Source organism: Manacus vitellinus, unplaced genomic scaffold, assembly GCF_001715985.3.
Source record: "Manacus vitellinus isolate BGI_N305 unplaced genomic scaffold, ASM171598v3 scaffold_3_pilon, whole genome shotgun sequence".
Taxonomy (NCBI): Eukaryota; Metazoa; Chordata; class Aves; order Passeriformes; family Pipridae; genus Manacus; species Manacus vitellinus.
In genome coordinates, this window is record NW_021940535.1 from 47,107,571 (window position 1) to 47,129,749 (window position 22,179).

At 44.3% G+C, this 22,179-nt stretch overlaps 1 protein-coding gene across 3 annotated transcripts in view; it reads right to left on the reverse strand.

The window, feature by feature from the left end:
• Positions 1-6,067: 6,067 nt before the first annotated feature.
• DNAJB6 (DnaJ heat shock protein family (Hsp40) member B6) overlaps positions 6,068-22,179 on the reverse strand; it is a 59,812-nt gene continuing 43,700 nt past the window's right edge. For 2 of the 3 annotated variants that reach the window (XM_029961835.1, XM_018075352.2), the window contains exon 9: positions 13,386-15,873. In XM_029961835.1, coding sequence (XP_029817695.1) covers positions 15,560-15,873 — 314 coding nt within the window. In that variant the 3' untranslated portion in view covers positions 13,386-15,559. Of the gene's footprint in view, positions 7,671-13,385; positions 15,874-22,179 lie in introns of those variants that run through there. The other variant, XM_029961836.1, reaches the window with a different exon arrangement.

Sequence of the window (22,179 nt, forward strand, 5' to 3'; positions counted from 1 at the left end):
GAGCAGCAGCAACACAGACAGCAGGGATGGGAATAAAAAGCCTACCTTGAAAACTTCCATCTTTGTCAGGGCATCTGCCACTCTCTGGATTAAACTGAGAAGAATATGGCCAGTCTTTAACCTCTGACTTTTCAAATCACACCTTGATATTCTCAGTTCTCAGCAGCAATGGGCAATGGCATCATCACCCACTTCTAGTCAATGCCAGCAGAAGGTAATCCTAAAATAAAGGCTATCTCACAGACTTTCCCATCTGCCAAGACAGACAGTCTCACCCTGATGACTGGAATATCTGAGCAAGCTTAATCCTTGCTAATAAAAGAGCAATGACTTTTTTGGGTGGAAAATAGATTCTGAGGCAGCTTATTGTTAGAAACTTAAAAACAAACATTGCTAACTGACAGACCTAAACCTATCTGCTAAACTAACCTAGGAAAAACTTAGTAATCTCTGCATGAACCAGAGGTTGTTTCATAATTGGGCTGGTAGAAACACCTATAGCTCTCTACCTTTCTCAGCTGACACATCACAATAAAACATGATATGAGGTGACTCATTACCATCACGTTCTCTCACATTCATCTCATAATGCAACCTCAGACTTGCATTACACGAGTTGAATAACATTTTCCTAAGAATTCATGATAGAAAAATTGTGTGGTTCCAAGGGAAGTAATTTTGTTGATTAAAAAAAGGCCACCACCAAACCTGGATCCTGGTGAGAAAAAAGAGGCTCAGGTGCACCCAAAAAACTCCTCCCTGCACACCGCAGCAGGGCTGGAGCAGAGGCACAGTAGGCAGGGGTTACCCATCACCCAAGCCTGTGTCTGAACTGAGGGCAAAAACATATTGGGAAAAATTGTGGAGCTGGATCTGAACCAGAATGCAGAGCCAAACACACTCTGAGCTTTGACAACCTTCTAGGGGCTCGGATTGGTGGGCTAGTTTTGCCTTTGCCCTTTCAAGAATTACTGTTTGATGTCCTGCACCCTCCCATCTCTCTGGATCCTCCCATCACTGATGCTTCCTCATAATTAACTCCCCAGGCATTTAAGATTTCCCAAATGACGTCAATGACCCAAAAACCCTGTAAGTGAACACTTGCATGCAGCTGTCCCTGCCCAAAAGATGCTGAAGGGAATGGGGAAAGTCACAGCCCAGATTGTTACAGATGAGAAAAATCTTCTGCATATTGGACAAGGAGGGATTGGAAGTGGAAAAGCTGTTGCACTGGCATAGGCAGTGCTGTGGACACTGGGGAGCTTGGTGCCTTCACAAGGTTCTGGACTCGTCTCCCTGGTTGGCAGGGATCCTTCAGCCACTGCAGGGTTTCCATGAGAGCAGGCAGACTGGCAGTGGAAACACACCCCACAGCCTGGGTGCTGCCAGCCAAATGGAGGCACAGACAGCTAATCCTTGGAGGAGCAACGAGTGGTGGCAGGAGCTGTGCCTGAGTCAGGAGGTGCCCATCCCATCTGCTGCCAAGGAATGCCCTGTGACGCGATTTCGGCTGAGGGGGTGGGGAGGTGTGTGGGACCACGCTCTGGAGATGAGATATCATCACTGCCATGAGCTCATGTGTTTGCATTTCAGAGCCTGTGAGAGCCTGGTGAGACTGAGGGCATCAGAGCCAGGTCCCAGGTGTTGGTCTGCTCTTCCTGCATCCCGGGGTGTGCAGGGCCTGGTTCTCTTTCTGTCGATTGGGAATACAAGTGGGTAACATGCTTGTCTGGATGGTCATCACAGTTTATGAAGTTGCTGTTTAATAAGCTTTCCCAACTTGAGAGGGTGATCAAAGGTAGGAAGAGGCTTATCTGGGAGGAATGCTTCCATGTGCTGAACCTCTTGAGGCATAGAAGAGTTAACCAAAGGCTGGCATGAGTGAAAAGTGTAAAATCATGAGTGCCATGGAAAAGGTGAATGAGGATTTGGTATGCAGTGTCTCTTCCAATGCTGGGATGGAGGAGTGGAGGAACCCAAAGGAAGGTGTAAGAGAGAGTTTTAAAACACAGGGGCTATCTCATTACCCAGTGGAGTCACATAAGGAATGCCTTGTCAGAGGACAATGGGTATTGAGGAGCTTTCAATGGAAAAAAAATACTGAGCAACAGAAAAACCATTTCTGGATCCAGGAGCCTCTGACCCCCAGAGTGCCACAGGTGGGAAAACATTTGGTGAGGTACAACACGCTTAGCCTGTTCCTGTGCTTTCCCCTAGGCCTCCACCATTAGTCACTATCAAAGACAGGACAGTGGGCCAGGCAGCTGACAAATCATTTCCATGGGTACAAAGCCTGACTCACAGCAATGGGGAGGCTCTAGTGCCGGTACCTCCTCACCTCAAATCCCAAAGCAGTAAAACCCATGTTGTCACAACACTACCAGCAGGGCAGGTTATAGCTTGTGTTTGCTGCCAGGATCAAGTCAATCCACTTTGGTGAATATCCCTTCCAGGTGCCATGGGAAGCGTTTGCTAAGTGCTCCTCAACCTCTCCTTAGAGCTCCTTCCCTTCCTCAGCTCTCAGCACGAAGTCTATTAAATAGGCTTCACGCTATCTCTTGTTCTCAATGCAACCAGCACTGCTCAGCTTAACATATTAAACCATCCCAAAATGTCACACATTTGGACTCAAAAAATCAGGCAGAAACCCATATTTCATATATTTTACGTTATTACATTTTAGGGGTGTATGTGCACACTGGCTTCACCGTGATCTACCATCTTGCCATGTTGGTTTTCATCTTAAAAACCTGAAAGTAAGTTTTGTTTATTAAGTGAAAAGAAATTTTCTCAACTGCAACTCTCTAATATTGAAATTATGTAAAAATAACACCTGCCAGATAACACTTCATTAAATTGCAACCACTGGCAGTCTAAAGAACAAGCAAACAGCTCTGCATTGACAAAAGGATGAGCATTTCCCAAACAAGGCATGGAAAAAATGACATCTGCTGTTTCAGTAGAAAGGTGCATGTGCATGCCAATGGAAACAGACTGAGGAGATGCAATTAGACATCCAGACAGTGCAGTGAGGTCCCTCCTTGAAGACATCCTAGAAAATCTGTGATCACTTCCAGGCAGATATGGAGGCGTTTCCCTGAAATCGAAGCATTCAGGTTCATGAGCGCGTGTGTTTTGATCTTCCTCTCACTTCTTATTTTTGGGCTGGTTCTGCAGTGACAACATGAGACCTTCAGGAAGAGGCAGGAGTAAAGTCTGGGATACTTTACACTGTAGTTAAAGATGTGCCAAATGGCATGATCAGTCTCTGCTTGTCGTGATGAGAGCAGCAAAGTAACCCACGCCACGCTTGGAAATGTCATCTCATGTCAGCTCAGCCACTTCAGAAGTGCTTCTGCTGCTATCAGTGGTGAACAGCTGGTGGCTAAGAAGGCACCAACAAGATACTTAATAAAACTGACACTTTCCAACACCCCACCTAATCTTTTTTGGCTAGAAAAGCTTGTGGGAAGACAAAGTGTGATGACACAGGGCAGGTGAACCGATCATAGTTCCAAATATGAACGTTTATTGAGATTTGTATGTGGCTGTAAGTTCCCTCTCTTATTTCTCATCAGTGGAGAGGAAAATTGCCTTGCCTAGAGTTTTCAGTGCAACAGGTAGCAACTAGGGAAGTTTTGCAAATAGTGATAAAAAGTCTCTTAAGGCCAGATTCCAACTTGCTCATTGGAAAGAGGAGAATTAAATATACCTAATCGCGGGCAATCGTTCCACCCTCCCCCTCCCACCAGTATGTGAGTTACAGGGCAGCAGGGTGCTCCCCAGGCAAGGGAACGTGAGAGGGCACTAAAATGTGAGCTCAGTTTGGACACAAAGGACTGGGGCTGCACAAAAGGAAGATAACTGAGATCTGAAATGCAGGAAGGACTAACCTGTGCATCCCAGGAATACGCATTCCCGTGCGACTAACACACAAAACAAAGGAGGGGAAATGTAAATGAATAGATTCCTTTATGGGCAGAATAAAACAATGACATCTGATATAGTAACAAGCTAATCCCACCACTTGATAGGCACCAGTTTGATGGCACATGTCTAGGAACATTCCTGAAGAACAAGTGGGTATGAGTCATGTTTCAGATGTGGTTGGGAAAACAGGCAACTTTATGCTTCCCTAATGATCACTGCACATTTTCTGGATATCTGACTCTTCAAAAGAAACATCTTTTCAGTGTCTTATTTCAGAAGTATATACAAAGGCTCATGAGACGGTTTGAAATTTGGGGAAAAAGCAAGTTTCAGTAAAGAAAGGCAAGATGACAGAGGAAAACAGAGTTGTGTTACCTGCAGGAGTAGGATGTAGAGGTCTGCAGGCTGCCCACAAAGGTGGCACCAGCACAGAGCAGAGACTGGGCAAAAATTTGAAAAATACTTTTTTAGCATTTTGACACCTACACGCTCTGAGATCATTTATTTCAGGTCAAAGTCTTGCCAAACCTTAGTTCAAAGAGCAGACTGTGCACATCTCTAGAAGGTGTGGAAAAACAACTGAATTTAAACAGTTTTCACAGTGACAACTTCCAAGTGAGGAGCAAGAACATTTATCTGTCAGCATTTTGTTTGTTTGCAATTTTGTCCCCTCTATCTTAAGATAAAATTGCTTTCAGTGTATCCTTTTAATTATGCTGTTACTCAACTGTTCTCTATCCTAGTAAATTAATTTTCTCATGGGACACATTTTGGGTCTTCAAGCCCAGGTATCTGCTCTGTGAAGAATCATTTTGCAACACATTTTATAAATCACATCAGGTGATTTAAACTAGCTCTGTTTCTGTTCTCAGCTCTTCCACAGAAGCGTTGTGGGATGGGCAAGAATCTTTTCCCAACTTTCACAATACATTTATTCACAGCCACTCTGGGCCAGCATCATCTGTTATCAGCTGTGGTGTCTCACACCCACCTGCATTTTTTCCTGCCCCAACACATATTTAAGTAACCACCTCATCATGAAGCCTTCACCTTTGGAGATGGATGCACCAGGATGCAAGACCTCACATATGTGCCTGCTCATCCAGACATGGCACCACATCCAGGCTGTCCTGCAAGGAGCACAGCCACATGAGCACAGTGCTGCAGCCACGCTTCATGGTGTGCAGTTAACCAGTTACCCTTCAGCTAAAATCCAGAAATAATTAGGCTGAGAAGGAATGAATTAGACTTAATGGCCATGGGCCCACATCTCTTAATTTTTGGGCAAGCTGGGGCAGATTCCAGGTAGTTAGAGGAAAGATAAAGCCCGTGGTTCCCTCCTCTGGGGGCTCTGTGTTTCCCAGGAGTTTCTCCCAGTGGAAGGCGCCAGGCGTAGGAGGCCACCTTGCAAGCATGCCAGCAGCCTTCCAGTGGGATGAGGATGCCCTTGTTGAGACAGGTTTCCTAACTAATTTAGAGCCTGCCTGCAGGTCTCCTAATTAATGCTCTATCCACCTCCATCAAGCCTAACACAGGGATTGAGTCAAGAAGATATTTATGTACCAAACCTCAACCTGCTCTAACTCTTCAAGGCACATTCCTGATCTGGAGCCACTCTGTCCTATTACGTGAGGCTGCTCACAGCACAGGGACAGCCCCAGGGAGACCAGCCCTATGCTGCTGTCACCTCTCCCTTCCTACATCTCTCCTGCTTTTTCAAAGCAGTACCATGTTCCCAACGAATAAGGAGCAGTAACAGCTTAAAACTGGAATATGTATGGGGGGCATTTCTCCTAGAGCATGGGAAGCAACCTAACCAGGATACGGTTCACTGTTGTGCATTATTCAGGATGAATATTCCTTGCATGCCAAATGTGCAAGCTCTGCTTGAAGTATATGCTCCTCATAGTGATGTTTCCAGCCAGAAAGAACCCTCATTTTCCAGTATCAGCCATTTGACGCAGAGAATGTAACGAGCTGCTTGTGAATTTAACAAAAGGAATTACCTGGAATGCTTGTGGGCGTTGTGTGAATGTGGACTCTCCCCCTTGTGCTTACAGCCTAAACTTTAATGGAAATCATACACAGACAACTGATGCCAGCTGCAGTCTACAATACAGTGCAAGAGGACAAAGTATAAAGGCAGATTTTCTTTATTTTTAAATATTAGTAACACTGCACAAAAAAAGTGGTACTTAAGTGACAGAAAACTGGTACTCAGTCGTATTTGATAGTAACCGTAATTTACATCCCCTAACAGAGTTCACAAACTCTATGCTTGCAGAGGGTTACATGGGGTAATTGAAGCTAAACCATTCAGATACCAGAGACACCAGAATTTGTTATATCAAACCATGCTAAAATGCAGACTTGACTTTCTGTTTAGCTTCTCTCTTACACCATTATGTGCATTCCTACATCTTTTAAATGTTAGGACGAGTGAGTTTCTCCAGGAATTGTGGACTTTCAATATTGCCAGGTTTAAGGCTGTTACATCAACAACGTATTGGCAAGAGGAAGACGAAAGGAACAAAACAAAACCATAAGCTGCTAACTCCTACCTGGAGGTTAAAAAGAGGAGACAACATACTGACAAGAAACATGCAGGTAAATGCTAAAGGCAACAGAAGGGCTCTGTACACACTGAAAGGTTAAGAGAAGCAATGTGTCATGCACATGAGACAAGCACGGGAAGCAAGGAAGTCATCTTGCCAGAAAATACGTATTTATTTTAAATCTAAGACATCTTTTCAAGCTAAAAAAAAATTAGTCCTGCAATAAAACTGATGTAAAACATTTTCATACATAAAAGTATAAGTTCTTTGCAGAAACAACTGGATAAAATCTTATATGGATGCTGAAAAAATGTTTATTATCTAAAGCCTACTCAGCAGAAACAAAGAGCAGTTTTAAAGTAGCACTTGGATCATTTGTCTCTAGGTTCTGAAAATAAACTTTTAAAATAAGGAATGATTTCACTAAATTATTCATCAGGAGTCAACTAAGCTTAAAGAAATCAGTAGGAGTACATACAGGAGGCCATCCTTACACTACACTTCTTAAAATCAGAGGATATAACCTCAGGATACAGTCTAAAATGTAGGAACATTTTAATATCAGGGACAAAACTGCTCAGCCTGGGGGGGGGGGAAAACTAAACAAAACCCCAACCATAAAAATCTCTTATTAAGCTTGCATAAATTACCCTACAAGAGCTCATGTCTCAGTCCCATTCCCAATGACATGACTGAACAGGACTCCTCTTTTAACAGGCCTGATGTTGATGCCACCGACCAAACAAACAGGCATTTGCACAACCCTTTGTCTCCTACAAGACAAATAACAAACACTAGAACAGAGTCGTTTTAGTCCCAGGGAAGGAAGAGGCAAGAAATTCTGTAATGCCTTCCAATCTTCGAACATAAAACACTCCTAACCTCGACCAGCCTCGTCCGAATTCCCTAACCTGACTGGCAAGAAAGCCACTCCGTGAAACTAAAAGGAATAACATAGTGCAATTTTAGTACAGTTTTAAACATGAGTCACTTCCTTGCTAGCAGTGTGAACAATCAAAAAATATACACAAAAGAGGTGCGCTCAAAGGTAACATGAAGTTGTCATTATTATAAAGATATTGGCATAGCAGAGAAGTCCATTTTAGTAACTCCCTTTGGTTGACTTCTTCTTCTTCTGTTCCTCTCTCTGCTTCTGCTTCCTCCTCTTGCTGACTTCTTTGTATCCTGAGGAAACATGGCTTGTAAAACACTTTTCACAGCATTCATGGACTTTTCCCTCTAGCAAAAGCACATGTTCTCTGAATGGTTTAAGGAATATTAAAGAAAATGTCTGGCTTCCTAATGTATTGTTTTGGGGTTTTTTAAACTACCATTTCCACTATATCCCCCGTTCTACTATACCCCTTACATAGGATAGAAAGAAAACACTACCAATCTTTGAAGTTTGAAAAGATCTGGAGAACTTTCAAAATACTTCAAAGCCATTCAGGAAAAGCTTCAAAATTAGAGCACATGCAAAACTAGAATAATTTTTGAAACGGAAGCAATAAATAAGACTTATACAGCAGGAGCTATTTAAGTACTGGCATTTCCTGCTCACAGTAGTCAGAGTTACCACGACATTTGCATTTCCATTTTAAGACTAGGGAATACCAAGAATCCTGAGTAAATAAGAAGGTGCTCAGTGTTCACCAATATATATTTTCTATGCTGGTCATCAGCCTGCTCATGCTTAACTATGCACCACAGGTTATATTCTACTGCAGCTCCAATGGTGCATGAAAGCATTGAGTTCAAGCAACAATTATTTGCTACAGGTTCAGTAGGCACAAGCTTCCAGCCATGTGATCATCATTCCAATGGTTTATTCCCCCCACAATGATGTGTGAAAAACAGTTCTTGCTGTGCATCACACCTTTTCCTTCAAATTTGCAGTAAAATCCAACTTGCTGGCAGACTTGCACAGGCAGTGAACTGTGTGAACCACCACAATCTACCCAGGTGCATTCATAAATCTAAACTGAAAGCCAGTAAACATTTCCCTCAGACAGTCCTTCTGTGGTGCTTTCAGACAGCTGGAGGGATATTTTAGCTCAGTGGTGCTCTGCCACTGGGAATCAGCACAGTCCAGTGATCGGGGCCAGCACAGAGAGGATGAGCTGCTGCAAGCCAGCTGAGAGGCAGGGCTGGGAGTGAGAGGAATGACCCTGGAAGGGGACAGCTCTGCCAGTATGGAAATCTCTTTGTTCCCTCCATTTTGTCAGCAGGCAGGCAGAGATGGCCCTGAGGAAGCCGTGTCACCATTGCACCTGGTTCTCCATCAATTTAGTATCAAGAGCAAAATTAAGATGGGAAAAGGAAGTGGTGGGAGGCTGGAGGAGCACAAAGCCATGCTGTGGCTGCAGTTTGCTCCTCGTCAGAGCTCCTCCCAAGTGCAATTAGAGATGTGCCCACGGCAGATCTGCAGTTCTTCAGTTTAAGCTTAAGACTTGGGAAGAACCACGAGATAAGTTTTTAGGCTAAAACCATTTGAGATGTTATCAAAGGCTTATGCATTAGAGGAAATACACTCCCTTGTAGCAAAGGGAAACTGTTCTAGGTTATCACTCTAGCTCCTACACTGTATCAACAGCATGACTTCACCTTTTGCAATCGCCTGAGTCAAGAGGCAGGATATTTATTTAGAAATTCTGCCATGAGCGATCAGCCTGCACAAAGTTAGCGTGGAAACCAGTTTTCTTGTTTAAGGAAGAGAAAACTGGCAGTGCTTTGCAGAATTGCAGATGACGCTGGGTTTTCCCTGCACCCTGCCACCCCCTGAGGTACAATCCTGTCCCTGGGGACACTGTGTGAACATGCACTCACTTAGAATCCATCCAGGAAGTTTCCTTCCATGTCAGCCCCTCAGTCACCTATACATCACCAAAAATAGGATCCCTTGGCATTCAATTTACTGAGTAAGGCACCCATCCCAGAAGAGATCAAGCATCTCTCTGCTCTCCCACAGAGGTCAATGGAGGCAGAAGAGACATGCTGACTCCTGAGAATCAGTCATCCAGGGGGTGTTATTCAAAGGATTCTTCCCTTTACTGGAGGGAAAAACAGCGTCATATCAGCTGATCAGAACTAGTTCAAATAATAGCTATGAAACAATAACACAGATATTTGGGAAAGGGTCATTAAACTCTAGCAGGTTATTAGCGTCATAATTTTTGCATTTTTCATTCTCAAAACACTGTTGGTATTTCTAAAAGGCTTCCACATCCAGGCATGATTGCATTTGATGCTGTTATTTTATAACATAATACTTTTTTTTTTTTGCAACAGTCCATTTTCTTCAAATGTTTGAGATTTTGAAAGCAGTTCCTTTGAAAGCAACCCTTCCTTAAAAATACTGTGAGTCAATGTAAATTATGACTTGAAGTGAATGTCACATAATTCATTGTCTTATAAATGAAACAACTCAAAAGTTAATGTGGTATGAAGATATTTAAGTTTTTGACAACATGGTCTCCTACCAGCCTTCAGAATGATAAGGGTGAAAAGTGGAAATCTTTCAAGCTTTCTTTTATCACTGACACACAGAAACAGATTGGCCGAAGTAGAAGATAAGAAATACAGAGTATTCCTCAAGAGAAAAGTGCCAGGTCTTTTCTGTTTTGAGCCTGCTGTGATAAATAATTTCACTCTCTACCATTTCCTTTTCTACTCCCAGCTAAGAAGAAAGGATAGGTCAAACTTTGCCAGCCTGTAAGCTCCAGTGATGCTATGCTGGGTGATAACAGCCAAAAACCTGATCCAAACAAGTAAAGCAGCTCCTAACATAAATCAGAACTGCACACTAAAGATGTAACTCTTCGGTGCGTATTTCACTCAAATACTTCAACCAGCACTAATTAAAAGCATATTTAGCTGCCTTGGTTACAAGACTAGCCCCAAAGTCATGAAACAACAAAATCTGAATTAGAAAGCAGCAGCCCCACAACCATTTGATCACTTTGCAGTAAGCCTGTGTCCTGGCGAGTCACCAGCATCACAAAGTGTCCATAGAAACTTCCCATAGTGAGTGCCAGGCTGAACTGGCTTCAGCCAAACAGTCCTGATCTTGGAGAAGGGCTGTTCAAATTTCCACCCTTAGAAGCAATTGTTCGCCATCTCAACTCTAGAAATGCATCACAGGGTGGAAGGAGAACAGGTTTCTGAGAGCTTCCTCAAGCTGTGACGTTTGGAAAAAAGATTCACTCAAAAGCAGATAGATATCAGCCTAACTTGGTATTTCTTGCTTTTGTCAGCTGCCAGGAGCAGAGATGGATGGAGTAAGAATCCACACCATCTGGATTTACACCTAGTTTACTACCTGCAGAATTATTGTTTAAAACAAACAGTAACAGCTAACCCACTCTTTCCATTTCATCTCCTTCTCTTCTACTTCCAGAAGAACCATAAGGAGCACAGAAGCTACTGCAGCTTTCATAAAGGTGCTGAAAGCTGAAAACAACTTCCAACAACACTTAGGTGTAACCCCTCAACCCCTGCTCCGCAAGGACCAAAACAAATTGGGAAGCCACTCCGCTGTGTCCTAGATTGACTTTCCTTCTGGTTTTCTACCTCCCTGCCATCTGCACCTCCCAAAGTCACGAGTTTGTTCAGTCACTGACTGTGAAACTCATCACATTCTTGGGTGGCAACTGCAAGGGAGGCATGCACATCGGGCGGCCGATCCAAAGGCACAAGTGTCCTGGGGAAAACACTCCTACCCAACACACTTCTGGTATCCTACTTCTTCCTGCCCTGCCTGACATCTGCCTGCTCCACCAGAGAGCAGTCATGGGTCTGCTCCACCTTCCTTCCTTCTGCCAGCACAGAGGAGCACAGGAATTAGCAGAGGGAAACAAGGTGCTCAGTCACAACTCACAATTAACATGCAGTGTTGCTGCCTCTTGACCCACATCAGTCAGCAACAAAGGCCACGGCCTGATCTTTACAGAAGATCTGCAAAGGTGAAGACTTCGGAGGAATCTCATTCCACTTTCAGAGTGAAACATTGAGGTTGGGGGTGGGAGGGATTCACGCTTTCTGCTCAAGTCCCAGAGAATGTTTTCCAAGATCTACTAATTTTTTGCTAAGATTGTGGCCAGTCTTTTACCCTCCTTCAAACCATGGAAGCAGCAATGGCCCCAACACTCACACAGAGCTTTAACAAGGCAGCAAGGCACTTTCAAGGTGGGTTATGTAGTGCTCTTTCTAATTTTCTGCTCTTAGAAATGTCTCTCTAGTCAAAACAATAAATTGCAATTTCAAAGGCAGCTAGCTTACTTCTGAGCTGCAGCCACCCTCTGTTATTTCAGACTGACCACACTCACATATGCCATTATAAAAATTCACTCCAGATCACAGCTTCATTATAACTTCAGACACGTGACTCACTCTGCAATTACAGCTTTGCACCACACTTTCACATCCCCTCCTTTCAGCCTGAGCCACTGCCCAGCACACACCACAACCTGACCTACTAATTCCCTCACCGCATCTGCAGCTCCTGCCCGTGCCATGGAGCACTGTGGAGAGGGAGCCTGCCTTTACGTAATGACCTGAGGTGACAAAACATCCCACCCTGTCTAGGTATGCTGCTCCACTGTTTAATTATCTGCACTGTTAAATCCAAGGGGCGAGTTCTCCAGTTTCACTGGCCAACCCAGTGATGTAATCCCAACTTTGATGTTTCGGGGGACTGAAAAGCTCCAGCAACTTGCAGGGGCCTTCCTTCATGCTTGCTCACCATGCTGTTTGCATTACCAATTCTGCCTAGAATTGCCTCAAGAACATACCAAGCCAGATACAACCTGCTTGCCTAGTAATAATAGGTAGGTAATAGTATAGGTAATGCTATTACTGAGTAGATTTCCAAGGTTTTACTACCAAATGGCAATCAAAAGCTTGCAGGTCTATGCAGCCATGAAAGCCCTTCCACGTGCAACCCAGCTATCCTTGATGGGAAGCAAACGGGTAACGGGATGATTTTGTACCAGCAGCCAAAACACCATGCATGAAGGCAGCTCTGGGCTAAGCCAGGGAGCAACCAGCCAGTCTCCAAACCCACCAGCCAGCCTTCCCACCCCCCGCCCCAGAAGAGTACAGCTGTTCCCACTCACACACAGTTACAGCCAGGGGATGTGGAGCAAAGGGAGAGGGAACTCCCTCTCTGCACCGCCAGGATTCCTCACATATTAGATTTCCATAGAAAACAGTGGTTTTGCTTTCCTTTCTCTTTCCATTACATGCCCAAAACTAAGTATGTGATGGAATCATAAAGTAATTAGTTTGGACAACCAAGCACATTGCTGTTAGTAGTTAGTAAAGTGTAATTCAGGAAACCACATGTTGGTAAAAAGAACAGAGACTGAATTAAAGATGAAATAAAGTACAAATAGCTCAACTTTCCAGAAGAGGAATCCATGCCAGGAAAGGATCAAGATTAGTTAAGCTAGCTCTGTTAGAGTGGTTTCCTCTTCACAGATGCCAGCAGATAAAAATGCAGCAAAAATGAATAATTAATGTTGTAAGTTGTAGGTTAATGCAAGCTATTTCATTCAAAAGGAAGAGCAAACCTTGCAATATTATCTTCCAAGTAATGAGATTTCGTATCATGTATTTTTCAGTATTTTAACAATTAAACAATTTCAGTCATTCTTGCTGGATAAAGGTCAAAACTCTCAAAAATCCAGGGCAGTAGTTTTTTAGAGGAAGTTGCCACCACCTCCACCATTAATGGCTGCCACCCCCATGTCTCTGCTGGCATTAATGTCACTTGGACACAGCTCGGATCCCCCCGTCAGCCACGTATCACACGATCAGGGAGCACTTCACTTGCAGTATCTGAATTATTATTTTAAAAATTCCTTGTTTGGAGCTAGAAAACTGTTTGAGATATGCAGCGACTTCAGAGCACAAGAGGTGAAGTTTTATTCTAAATGGCCATTACAAAACTAGGAACAGCTTCCAGAGCAACTTCCACTAAAACACGAAGTGTTAGATGGAGAATCAAAATAAACTCTAATTTTTTATTAAATACCCACTGTGATGACTGGAATCCTGACTAAGGAGAGGATTCATCTCACCTCTGGATATTGGATGACAGCCTAAACGAGCTGGCCAGACTTTCCTCTTGGGCACTAGAGAGATGCCACTTCCAGAGGAATTCCCACACATTGTCAAAGTTAAACCTATCCCCTTCTCCTTCATTTAAATTTCCTACAGACTTACAAATCAAAACTCAAACAGTCCCATTCCTAGGGCTGGGAAAAAAAACCAAAAAACATTTCACTGCAGGTAAATCATTAATGACTGAGGGTTTGCTTGAGATGCTCCAACTGGGACAACGTCTAAAACTGCTGCATGGTCCTGCTGCCAAGGGCCCCACACCAGCGGTGGCAAAACTACCTGATTTGAGGTGGAACAGTGCCTGGTTTGAGGCCATTGGACTTAACAATTTTCCACTGAATTGAGAGGTCTCTGGACCAAGGCAGAAAAAGATGCTGTTCTCCCCCAAAGCTGGCCCGTGTAAGCACGGCAGCTGTCGCAGTGATCGATGAGAAGCCAAGCGGGAGCGAGTCAGTGGCCTCTGTAATTACAGAGCTGTGCTGGTGAAGCCTCCTTTCTGGGCAAGGCAGTCAGCAGAGGTGAACACCCATGAAGGACAAGGGCGTTACTGGCCAGGGCTCGTGCAAAAACTTCCCAAGGAGGGATTAAGACACTCACGTAGGTTTTTATGACTGACCCGACCAGTCCTTCAGCAGCCCTGTCCATCAGAGGAACAGCAGGCAAAATATTTAAATCAACAGTAAAATCTTAGTCTTACTTCAGTCAAGTTTTCCACCCTGAGTCTTTTATGGCAACTCACAATCTACTGGTAGAAGAGAGGATTTTGTGATTGCACTAATACTTCTGGAAATTAATTTTAATTGCAAACTTGTGCGTCTTGGAGCATAAATAAATTCACAGCAAAAAGTCCTAAGCAATCTTAAAAACTGCTCCAAAAATTGCATGGTGCATGTCAACCCCAGCTGCCCTTCAGAAATCATTGCAGAGTATTGCTATGATTGCAGAGACCCTCACGTCTCCAAAGGCACAGCCAAGGTTTTGTTTTGCCAGCTACAGACACAGGAGACCAAACCTGTAACCCTTGAGTGGGAGATTCAGGACACCAGCCCAGAGGTTACATTCAGGCCTCTGTAACTTTTTTTTTTTTTTAAGGAAAAGTTTCAACTTTGCCATCCTTAAAGACAAAACTTCCAGCAACTGATCAGGAAGACATTTATCTAAACGTTTCTACTTTTTCAACCTGTCATCCCACATGGCAGTTTTAGGTCTTCCATACAGAAGGCAGTGTTAGATTTAAAGGCTCATAAACACAGTGGAAGTTGGTGCAGCACTGGGAGTACATGAGTGCCTGTTTTGGGGGACAGTGCATATTCTTCATGTGCTGTGTTTACCCTGAGGAGCCTCATGTGCTCACACTTCCCAGCACTTTGCCTAATCCCACACTACTGAGAAGGGCCCTTGGATTGGGCATCCAAGCAGAAAGGCATCTTCATGTATCAGAAAAACCTGTCCTGGCAGTCCTGGATGATCTTTGACCACAGGTTCCAATTAAATCAAGTAGTTATGAGGAGTCTGTTGTCCAAGATAGCCTCTGGACTACATTGCCAAAACATTACAGACTGGAAATATATCAAAGGACTAATTACTTCCAAAAATAACCCGGACAATTGCCACGTTGCCACATTTGCCTGAACGGTCTTGGCCTTCTCTATTAAGATTTAGGTGCCTAAAATTGCAGCTTCCAGAAATAGTATCTAGTTGCTGAACTTCTCCTTGGACAAGGAAGCCAAGCACAATTTAAGTAAATGAATGTGCAAAGTACTGTGATGAGTTAACCTCTAAAAGGCCTTCACTTTTAACAACAAAGAGCAGAGGCACTTCAGCAGCACAATATTTGCCCTGGATCCTTAAGTATCCCAGGGCGTTAGTGAATCTAGGCTAAATGGAAGATCAGAGCTAAAGCAGGATGAAGGCACATAAGCTGCTGTTTATGATCTATCAAGGAGCTAACATTAAGTCAATACACAGCACCAACTTCTTGCTTGGCTTTTTGTTTTTGGCTTTTGACTAGCTGATGGATCGTCCTTTGCGTGTTCCTCCCCACCATGCTTGTGCACACCTGATAAATGAAAAGGGGCCTCGAAGCTGCTCATGACCCGGCTTCTATCCTGTTCTTCCACCTCGTCACTATTAAAATGAAAGGCATATCGAGGGGAACTGGCAGGCTTGTGAGACTTCTGCAGGCGAGTGTTGGCCGGCTGGGAAGGCAGCGCGTGTTGTCCTCTCCGTCGGCACTCCTCGGCAAAGGCTTCTTCATCTGCCTCCCCTGAAAAAAGCAAAAAGTGAAAGAGAAGTGAGTTGCACACAAAATGCCTAATTTTAGCCTGAAAAAAAAAGAACCCCTCGGAAATGGGCTGGACATTAGGGGTCACAAAACTAGTGTCTTGGCTGCAGTTAGTCACAGATAGCACCATGTATCTGCAGCTCAGGGAGGGTCTGGAGCAGAAAGCTCCATCAGTGGCCTCTCACTACACTGAAGCTACCCAAAAAATCCAGTAGATATGACAACCCAGGGGCCACTGTTCCTTTTTTCCCAAAAGACAGCATGAGGGAGCTGAGCACATGGCCCTGGACAATATTTCTGTCCTGTGCAGAGCATGTTATCCCACCTCACCTGGACTGTCTGCCTAGGGAGGGTTGGCCCTGTTCAAGGAAAAGTTAAAGGGAAAGGAGGGATAAATACCCAAGCTGACTACAGGGGTGGTAGGATACAAAGCCACTGTGGGTTCAGAGGGGCCAGATGTTGGACATCACAGCTGGAAGGATGGTGGAGATGTGTGAAGGACCACATGAAGATGAGAAATAATGTTGAAGTTGTGAGAGGTAAACACAGTCCAGAGGCAAGGCAGGCACACACAGCACAGGCCAATGAACACAATGGAAATAAAACCCAATGTTTGCACCAAGTGATATGAAAGATGAGGTAACTCCAGTCATACTCATGCTGTTTTGCAGATGACACTTTCCTTTGCTGCAGAAACCGTAACAGCACCAGTGCTGCAAAGTAGAGAAATCAGCTCCCGTAACACACATAAAACTCAGCAAAACCACACATTGAAAAGCAAACAGTAAGATACCAAAATGCCAACAAAAGACATTCAACTTGGAAAATAAGGGGCAAGGGAAAGGGAGAGGAAAAAAAAAAAAGGGGGGGGGGGAAGAGTGAGAACAAAGGTGTGTACTGCATTTGTTTCTTAAAGGCTTTTTAAAGTTTCATTAGTTCAATTACTTAAGTACTTTTAAGAGAGCTGATGAAATATGGCATCATTTTATTTGCATCAAAAGTGGTGTGTCACATTCTGGAAGTTTTTCCTGGGATGTGCCCGGCATCAGCTGCTCAGGGAGGGGTGTGTGCTCTCAGCTAATGCGTGTGCTCTTAGTTCATGGCTGGAAAATGCTTTGAAGATGGAAAAAGCACCACGGACGCAACACGGGACAGAGCAGGAATACCCACTTAGTGTGTGCACCAAACCACCGACACTCTCAAACACAACAGGTTCCATTGTCTTTACCTTGTAATCGTACAGGGGGAGAGGCTTCCAAGCGCATGAGGAAAAGGAGGCAAGGTATGTTTAAGAAGTCATTTCACAGTGCAGTGCGGGCACTCGAGGCCTTGCAGGAGAAGAGGACTCCAGGACGTGCCTCACATTCCCCTACTGTGTGTCTGAGCACCTGATGTGCTTGGGTATTATGCAGAGAACACTTCTTCCCAGGTGATTAAATGCCCATCCCCACCTCAGGACTACTGCTTTTGTGCCCTGGGGTCTCCCACACACTTCCAAAGCAAATAGGACAAAATCACAGATGACAAGACAAGGATCTCTGGATTTAGACTGCCTGCATCGTGCCAGTGTAAAACCCTGGGTGTGTGGTTCTCCTTGCAGTAGGAGAGGGCTGGCAAGATGGTGATTTTCCCCTCACATGTGGCACAGCATTTCAGTTACGAGAAGTGGAGGTCAAGGAAAAGCTCAGAGAACTCCAGACGCAGAATTGCCATCATTTTCCACAAGAGGCTACAGGATTTTACACACTGTACAAACAGCACTGAAGCATGTATCAGGCTGCTGATACCAGGTCTATGAAGATAAACCAATAAAATTCCAAGAGTAAGAAAGAAAAGCATAGGAAACCCAAGTACATCAGTTGCACATACAAAAACGAGTCAAGAGTATTCACAAATTATAGTGCACCAGAAAAAGGAGATCCCTCCCTTCCCACAGAAACACAAACTGCATGGCTCTCCTTTTGATGTGGAAGTCTTGATGTATGTTTAAAATTTATACTGGCAAACAGATGCAGGAATGGGAAACGTGCTGAGGCCATTCTTGAAGCTCTGTGTGCGTGCATCTCAGAGACACGCCAGTCAGACACACTAACACAACTCCTCAGTACTGGACACAGGGAACCAGAATGCCTTTGGAATCATAGAACATTTCAGTTGAAAGGGACCTTTAGAGCTCATCTCCCCCAGAGTCCAAACTCCCTATTGAGTCCAATCCCCCTGCAAGTGAGCAGGGACATCTTCAACTAGATCGGGTTGCTCAGAGCCCTGTACAACCTAACCTTGAATGTTTCCAGGGATGAGGCATCTACCAACTCCCTGGGCATCCTGTGCCAGTGTTCATCACCCTCACTGTAAAACGATTCTTCTTTGTATGTAAATTGACCCTCCTTCACTTTAAATCCATTACCCCTTGTCCTGTCACTACAAGCTCTACTAAAAGGTCTGTCTCCATCTTTCTTATAAGCTCCCTTCAAGTATCAAAACGATTAAATCCATCTTGATCACCCAATGGAGTCATTCAGTTTTCCATCTCCCCAAGGCAAAGATGAGTTTTAGTTACAAAAAGACCCCAAAAAATTGTCCAAACTTTTTCCCCTTTATGAGTTGTGGGACAGCAGGATGGCACCACAAATTAAATGGTGCAACAGCATGTCAGCTGAGGTTCAAATACTGAACTGACTCCAGTGCTGTGCACAGCATAAGCCATCAGATCATCTACCTTTAGCACTCCTGGCACAGCAAAAAACTAAAGTGTAACTTGCATCAGGTGGTCTCCCTTGTTCTACATATTTAAACATATATGAAACAGCTGTACCACTGGAAACAGGAAACTTGACATTTACTCTGAGAGTTCAGCCCCACAGCATCACCACTAAAAAGTGTTTAAACATTGCTAGAGCTTTGTCAGTGGTGATACTTGTCCTAGAAATGGCTTTTAGGAAGACAGCTGGTATGGAGGAGGAGGGCATACCTGAATTCAGAGCTGGAATATCCACCCAAGAAGCACCTTTCAGGCGTGCTCAGGCTTTAAACAGCCCTCAGTTCCCCCAACACCTCCTTCTTGCCGTCTCCTGTGCCTCCAAGCCAGCACACTCACGTGAGAGCCTGGGCAGACACGCTGTGACCCCAAGCAGGGACTGACCCAGGTTAAAAATAACACTCTTTTTGCAAGCCTATGTTTAACCCAGCTCAGTGCCTGGAGCCAGCTCATCCTGCAGCCACCCCAGCTGGGGCAGAGAAGGGGGCAATTATCAGGGGCAGCTGGAATCAACGTCCAGGCATTAAGCAAAAGATCTTATTCCCCTAACGCAAACAATAATTAAAAACCTTGCAGCTATTTCACTTGCAAAACCAGCTGGGAGAAGTTACATTTCTAAGGGTTAATTCTGAAAATGAAGGATTCAGCATTACCAGTAACATTTAAAAACAATAATTACACTTTGGTTTTCTGGTGCACCAAATGAACAGCAACTTCTGAGGAAAAAGAAATGAACCACGAGCTGTGGCATCCTAAAAAGCTGCATTAGGACTAAAAGCTGCCTTCTGCTACAAGCAAGAAGGGCTGGAAAATAATTTCTCATACCAAAGGTGCTGCACGGAAAGGGGAAAACAGGGATCCTTCGAGTTGTAGCTAACCAGTAGAGGGCAATATTGCCTATCGCGAGGGTATCGTTATCAGAACAGCCGCTGCCAACCTGTATTTATGTGGTAATACAGCGATTTTACATGTCTAACACAAACTGGGAGTGCAATTCTTGGACTAGGTGGGCGCTCTGGGGGAGCTGCCAGCTACACCAATACATGCTCCCGGGAAATGGAGATAACACACAGGAGCAAAAACACTAAGGCAGAGATATCCCAGGTGAGGTGGGACAGGTAAGTCATGGAGCACTACACACGGAAGCAGCCCTGCACGGGGCCAGCATTATTATTTTTGTTTTACTTTTGAGTAACATCCTTGCATGTCCTCGAATTGAACTGAAATCCTACCAGGAATCAGCAGTAATTAATGGCAAGACAGTAATGGCAGGAATATGCAAAACAACCCAGGGTAAACATCCTGAGGATACTGAAACACTGATTTGCATTTGCCAGGTCACTTCCCGAGCAGGAGGGAGTGGAGCCTTCGTGGTTCCCGCACGGCAGCCCTCCTGCTCACATGCTCTGTTCTTACACACCTCACCCAAGAAATATATATATATAATCAGGGTTTTCCCCTGTATTGGGAAAGAAGTAGGCACACCAGAGTTTGCTCATCTGAAGGAAGACTTCCCGAGGCCACAAACACCACATCTCCTGTAACCAGCACCAGGAGATGCAACTGGGGAGGGACATTCGGGTTTGTCTGATGACGGGACAGCTCCGAGCCAAGCTCCAGCCACACAGTTGTGCAAAGTCGGCCTGCAGGAAACTTACTCCATTCTAACCTTTCTTGAATGATGGCAAGCAACGTGTCTAATACTTCAAGGCTTTAAAGTTAAGGGGCAGTGTAAGCTCTCTCTGAGCTGTTCTCGATGTGGACTGACAACATAGAGTGCAGAAGGGAAGAAAAAAAAAAAAGCTTTTCTTGACTTTTTCCCCCCCTTCTATTACAAAGGCTTGGAATTTACCCTGTGCCTATGGAGGGCACTGGAGTTTCTGATGACTCAACTACATCTGCTGCTGCCGTGGAGAGCTGAGCTGTGATGGAAGGAGAAATCAAAAGTGAAAGAAAAAAAAAACCCATTTAAATACATTTATCTGAAGTTGATCACACTACAAATTTTGTAACCTGTTGATAAGGTTTATCTACTGATAAACTTTTCCACTGTTACAGCAGTTCTGGTACCTTAGCAGAAGATAGCAGGGCTCTTCTGAGACTAAAGTCCGACATTTGCTGGGAAATCTCATGTTTTACAGGAACTCATTGGATCTGAGAACTCATCTTACAGACCTGTCTACAGGCCTGGATTATCCTGTGCTGAAAAAATCCTGGAGATTAACTGGATCTTTTGTTTCTTCTCTTAAAAGCTCCATACCTAATGTATTATAGCACAGAGAAAATATCAGGAGATCAAGTAACTCTACTAAAAACACAGAAGTAATGGTCTAATTTGGGGGACCACACTCGAAAGCTGTTTTCAGAAAGCTGCCAAATCATCAGCTCTTTCAAATTTCTGTTGGAAATGAGTGATGCTCATTATAAAACACCAAGCCCAGGGTATTTTCCTAAACCACATGTGCACACAAACCCCCCTAATCCCTCCTGAAACTGTAGGCAACATGCTCAGCCAAGAAAATACTCCCTCACCATTACTGGAGGCTATGTTGAGCAAGTTTTTCTGATTAATTGTTCTTAAACTTGTTTCTAAATGCCAGGAAACACAAATGCTGTGACGCTTAACAGCAGGAGCTATAAAACCCTCTTTCAGCCTGTGCTCTCTTGGGTTTGCCAGGCTCGAGAGTAACCAAAATTTGCATCAAGTCCTCTTTGGAAAATATCTCTGGGTTTGACAGTGACAGCCTTTAAAAATCTCTCTCTTGCTATTTGATGTGATGCTTACAAGAAAAAGCAGCCATTTTAAAATCCTCTGATTAAAAAAAAATGCACATAGTTTTGAAAGCTGAAAGAGCCTGAAATCACTCAGAAACTATCCAGGGAATGCCAGAGCAGCTGCCCCATCTGCACCATCACTTCTAGGGCAGAGCTTTTGTAAACTATAAAGGGAGTTTATTTCAGCAGTGATGTTTATCAGCTAAAGCATAGGACAAAGGACGAGGTTTTGAGTTGGCTCACAGAAATCAGTGGCTTTCACCAATTATTGGCAATCATTTTCCTTCCAGAGCAACTGCACATTCCTCAATGATACAGAGAGCATAAGGAGATTCAGGGTTTCTCAGTGTCTGTCTGACACTTCCTTCCTGCAAAATTCAAGGAAATATTTAGCTGAAGTGGTGCACCCAGAGTACTCAGCTGGTTAGAAACTGAAGAGGCTGGCAGCTCTCGATCTGTACCCTCTGCAGAAACCTGCTGCCATGTCCCACCTCCTCCTCTCCCCGTCTCCCATCCTGTGCTGGTTACAACAGCTCAGCTCTGCCAGCACGAACAGCACTGCAACTCAGACATGCATTATGTCTCCCTGCTCTAACCCAAAAACTCATATTGGTTTTGGGGGGATTTGGGCTGGGCTTTCCCAGGGCAGGACCAGCACTACTATCTCCCCTGATGTGGGAGGTGGGCCTTTCCTGCAAGGAGGGGGAAAAAAAAAAATCCAGAAGTGGTAGGAAACAGTAGGGGAGATGGTGGCA